Source organism: Propithecus coquereli, unplaced genomic scaffold (assembly GCF_000956105.1).
Source record: "Propithecus coquereli isolate 6110/MARCELLA unplaced genomic scaffold, Pcoq_1.0 Scaffold526, whole genome shotgun sequence".
NCBI classification, from domain to species: domain Eukaryota; kingdom Metazoa; phylum Chordata; class Mammalia; order Primates; family Indriidae; genus Propithecus; species Propithecus coquereli.
Genome location: NW_012151130.1, coordinates 779159 through 783855, shown reverse-complemented (window position 1 = coordinate 783855; position 4697 = coordinate 779159). Strand labels below are relative to the sequence as shown.

Here is a 4697-nt window from a genome sequence, read left to right as displayed (position 1 = left end):
CTTCTGTTTTATTGCCTTAATTACCAGCTTTACATCTGATAATCACATGCAAATATTAAAAAATTTTGTTTTTAATGTTTATAATCTTACTACATTTAAGCCCACAAATATTGCTTGACTCTTATTTTGTGACTGTAGTTTTGGAAGAAGTGACTTAAGTTTTGTTTATAATTTCTTTTCTATGTAACTAGAGTAGTATTCTTTTAGATTCCTGAACTGATATTATTAAAAGATATCCATCTAGAAAAAGCTAACAAACAATGCTACCTTTATTTATTATTGCATATGACACATTTAAAAATAGCAACAATTTGTTATTTAGAGATTGGGCTGAGCTAGCATTTAACTTGTAAATGCTAGTGGACGAGAATAAAGACTTGGAACTAAAAGCTGATTCATAGAAACAAAAACAATAAATATTCTTTAGTGAAATTTAAAATATATCTAATCAATAGATTTGATTGTGACTATATAGGAGTTCCAACAGTGTAATCTTTGGCTGTTTTCCCTGAAGGTGTCAGTAAAGACTGATGATCATAATCTAATTGATAGTGCCCTTCTGTCTTAGGGTGTGAGTACATAAAAAGAGTGCTTAAAAAACAAACACAGCCCCTTGGAACCTAAAAGCCAGGATGGCCAGATACTCAGCCAGACTGCACTCTTTACTTTACCAGCTCTTTTGATGAGGATGTGCTGTTCCCCAATCCCCACTGGACTGAGAACTGTGGTGTCGGCACAGGAACACTCTGCCTGCTGATTGGCTCAGATGTTGACTGGTGAAATGCACCAGTCAACAATTAAGTGTTTTAGGCTTTATTTTATGACCAAAACATTTTATTTCCATTCTTTTTATTGTCATCAAAAAATAAGTTTGGTAAATTTATTTTGATAAGTTTTAAAGAGGAGATACTTTAAAATTTTCATACTTGCAGTGAACTGTTAGCTTTTCTTTTTATATATGTTATGTGAATGGAATCATATTTTAAGGGCTAGTTTGGGACATAGACCTTGCTTGTAGAATTTAAGAAGATCTTTTAATCTTTTTTGTGAAGCATAGAATGCTTATGATATGAATAATTACTCCTAATTTGTCTATGTATTCTTAGATTCAAGCCTTCATTTTACAAAAAGAATGGGTTATCTTTTGACAACTTACTAGGAAGTACTGGACTGAGAATCAAAAGGCATTTTCCTTTAGACATAGTATTATGTTGTTTTAGTTCAAGCTCAGTCTGAAAAGTCCAGTTTAATCAACCACATATAAATTGTAGTCATAGTATATTGTTTCAGTTATACCCAGTTAGCATTTATAACATTCTTTCTATGGTTTAAGACATTCCAAATTTCATCTTGGGATACTGTTTCCCCCTTCCGATTCAGTTTAATATTTACTGAGCACCTGTGCTGCTATTCAAGTCTCTGGAAAGCTGAGATGTCCATGAAAAGCAATGTGGTGGGCCTGTTGGAGATGCACATAGCTAATGTGTACGCAGGGCAGCCTGTGGTCAGTAAGTGCTATAACAAAACACAGGCAGGGAAAGGAGGATACTCTGCGGGGAAATTCTGGAGGCAGGAATGTGGGAACTGAGTTTGGAAGATGGGGACAGCTCAGTAAAGACCTAGAGGTGACTTGGTACAGGACAGGAATGGCAAATAGTTGGGTCGGGGATAGGTGAGACACAAGTGGTAATGAGGGCCTTACCTAGGACAGTGGCAGTGTAGAGTATGAGACAGAGACAGGATCAGAGACATCCTAGACCTGCTTGGGCAAGCTTTGGAAAATACTTAGAGCAGGATGAAAGAGTTCAAGATGGCTTTCAAAATTTCAGTCTGATTCTCTTTGGGGAAGAAGAATCCATTAACTCTAGATAAGGAACTCTGAAGGAGATTAGATTTGGGGTAAAGTTGATGAATTTTGTTTTGGGCATATTGTGTTTACAGTGCTTAGATGGTCATCCATCCAGCATTTACTGAGCACCCATTATTATGTGCCAGATACTTTGGGAGGTTCGGGAATGGAAAAAGGCATTTGCAGCTTGTTAACAACAAGTCTGTACATAGCTGACAGTGATCCAGCATGTAAAATGTTACAGAACAGTTAAGAAAAACTGCTATGGTTGGCATTCAGTTGAGATTGGGTATGTAGAGCTCAGGATAAAGCTAGAGCCAAAAACATAAACTGGGGGTTTATTGGAGCAGCTTAGAGCAAATGGATCCCCAGCCTTGGACTCCACTGTTGCAGAAGGGCTCATCTCAGAGTGGGGGGCTGTAGAGGACTTGGCAGAAAGTGCTTCCAGGACCCAAAGTGGAAGTGTGCCATTGGCTGCAGGAAAAAAAGGCACCTCTGTAAGAGGTCATTTTCTAAGTGTTAAGAAGAGGAAAGTGGAATGAATAAATGGATGGAAGGTGCTGTCCCATGGGGCTCAGGACTGGGGACTTAGAGGTCTCTTCTGCTCCCATCTAATATTTACATAGAGGGTCTCTATTGGCCTCCTTAATGAGGGCCTCGTAAGTACTTCTTTTCCGTATTACAGTTTAACGTAGAACAAAGAGCAGAAAATGTCATTTGCAACATATTAATGTTATTAAAAATTTCCAAGTATTTGGAAATTTCCAAACTCCATCTTTTTTTTTAATGTTGATAATGTCTGAAATTAATTCAACATCAACTCGTTATTTCTTATTTTAAAAAAATGTCTTTCATTTGGAAAATTGCAGACAGCAACTTGTAATGTCCTCTCTGGATATCATGTGGAAGACTTAGATGAGGGTAAGTGCGAAACTCTGTCACTTCTGATAGCTGTGATTCTGGGCTTTGCTTTTTTATTGATTACTGGGAGAAAATTTACTGAGTAATGGTACATGTAAATGGAGATGTAGGAGAGAATATAAAAATTGAATTTTAAGAAGTAGGTGTGGATGAAAGCAATTTTCTCCCTGGCACCTTTTCGTAGAGTAACGATGTAAAAGAGGTAGGAGGTAACTCCAGAGGTCATTTTGTTCATTTTCTTGCCTCCATGTAGGACTAAATTGAAACATCATTCTTAGTAATCTGTAGAGGGAGGACTTTTCTTCTCTCTCTATCCTAGGCTAGTACAATTAATTACTTTTTGGAAGTTCTGATCCATAATCTGAGTTGTTCCTGCCCTAATTAAAGTCCATGATCTCCTCTCCTCTCACCAGAGGAAAAGGAAGAGAGACTGTTATTCATTGACTGCTTGCTAAATGCTGTCTACTCTGGTAGTGGCTTTCTCAAAACATGTATTGACTTATTAGAGTCCTTCATCTTTTTGACAGGTGATGAAACTGGTATTTATTAAGGTTAGTAGTTTCCCCAAAGTCACACAGCTAGTAAGGGATGAAGCACAGCTTTAAACTCAACCTCGCTGAATATTTTTTTTTCCTTTTTTTACGGGCCCATTGACGTGTGAAAAAAATGGAAAATGATTATAAGGTCTTTGAAAACTTACTGCTGCTCAGTCTCTATAGCTCTCGCCTTTTTTCTCTTAATCCTTATCTTCCTTGGCTTCTTTGGAACCTCTTATCTACACGAATCGAAGCTCATTGTATTTAGAAGTAAACAGATGTTAATTTTTAGCTCCTATCTCTGAATTCAACTTTTTGAACTTTATTTAAATTATGATAAAGGATTGCATTATATAGTAACATGTGACAGATGAATCCTAAGGAACATGGATGATAATGTCTAGTTGTAGTTTCTCACTCAATGTGCGGTAGTAGAATTTGTTATTAAGATTTCCTTCCAGGTTACAATAATTTTTTCATTCCTGAAGGAATTCCTAAAAGACACACATCCCATGCCTAAGAAATGATAAGCATGCCAGCCTCTCCTCTTGAGTTGTTAGGGGAAGTGATGGCACTGGAAATATGTCCACCAGTTGCTAGGCCAGAGGCAGGATCACCAGCCTGATTTAACTTCTGGGTAACTACCTCTTCAGTGATTTCTATGTTTCATAGAGTTGATTGATTTAACTTGGTTGATTAATAGATTACTTTTTTGGTAGAGGCAAGTACGTCATGTCCTTTTTTACATCATCTTGGATGATGTGTGTAGAGGGATTGTAGTATTTCTTACACATTAAAATATCAGAATTACTAACTGTCCTCAAATGGTAAGACTATATCCTGATTACTCCCTAGGGTCTTGTAACGGTTGGCATTTCCGCCCACCACCTAGGGGAATCACAAGCAGCGAGGAATATACTTTGTGTAAAAGGTAATGTGAATTTTTTTCTTTAAACCGATGACTTGTCTTTGTTGAAAGGATACCTTTCCTTTACTTTAGTAGTAATCCAAATTTAAAGAAGATAATATATGAAGGAAGGAAAAGTATAATGATTGGATAAAATGGTTTATTTTCTATTTGAAACAGAAGCCATAAAAGTCACTGTCGTTAAATAATAACAGTCAAAACCGTATCTGTGAGCCTTCTTTGAATATAAACAACAGTGATCTAAATGCAAGTGGTTGAAACTTTGTTCAGAAGTCTTTTATGATACCAATTATATTATTATAGCTGAACTTAATTGCTAGTCTCTTGTTAGTGTGAAATTTACCTAGGGAATGGTGAGTGAAGTTGACATTACTTTATGTAATTGAAGTAGAGCATGAAATAGATAAAGAAATGTTAAATTATTTTAATACCTTTTCTGAAAAATATGTTATCTTCATAGAAT

The 4697-nt window shown here is 36.3% G+C and overlaps 1 protein-coding gene across 1 annotated transcript in view; it reads left to right on the top strand.

Moving 5' to 3' along the window:
• Positions 1-4697, top strand: part of HELZ (helicase with zinc finger) — a 185126-nt gene that overhangs the window by 79029 nt on the left and 101400 nt on the right. The window contains exons 6-7 of the mRNA XM_012656897.1: positions 2702-2770; positions 4162-4237. Coding sequence (XP_012512351.1) covers positions 2702-2770; positions 4162-4237 — 145 coding nt within the window. The remainder of the gene's footprint in view (positions 1-2701; positions 2771-4161; positions 4238-4697) is intronic.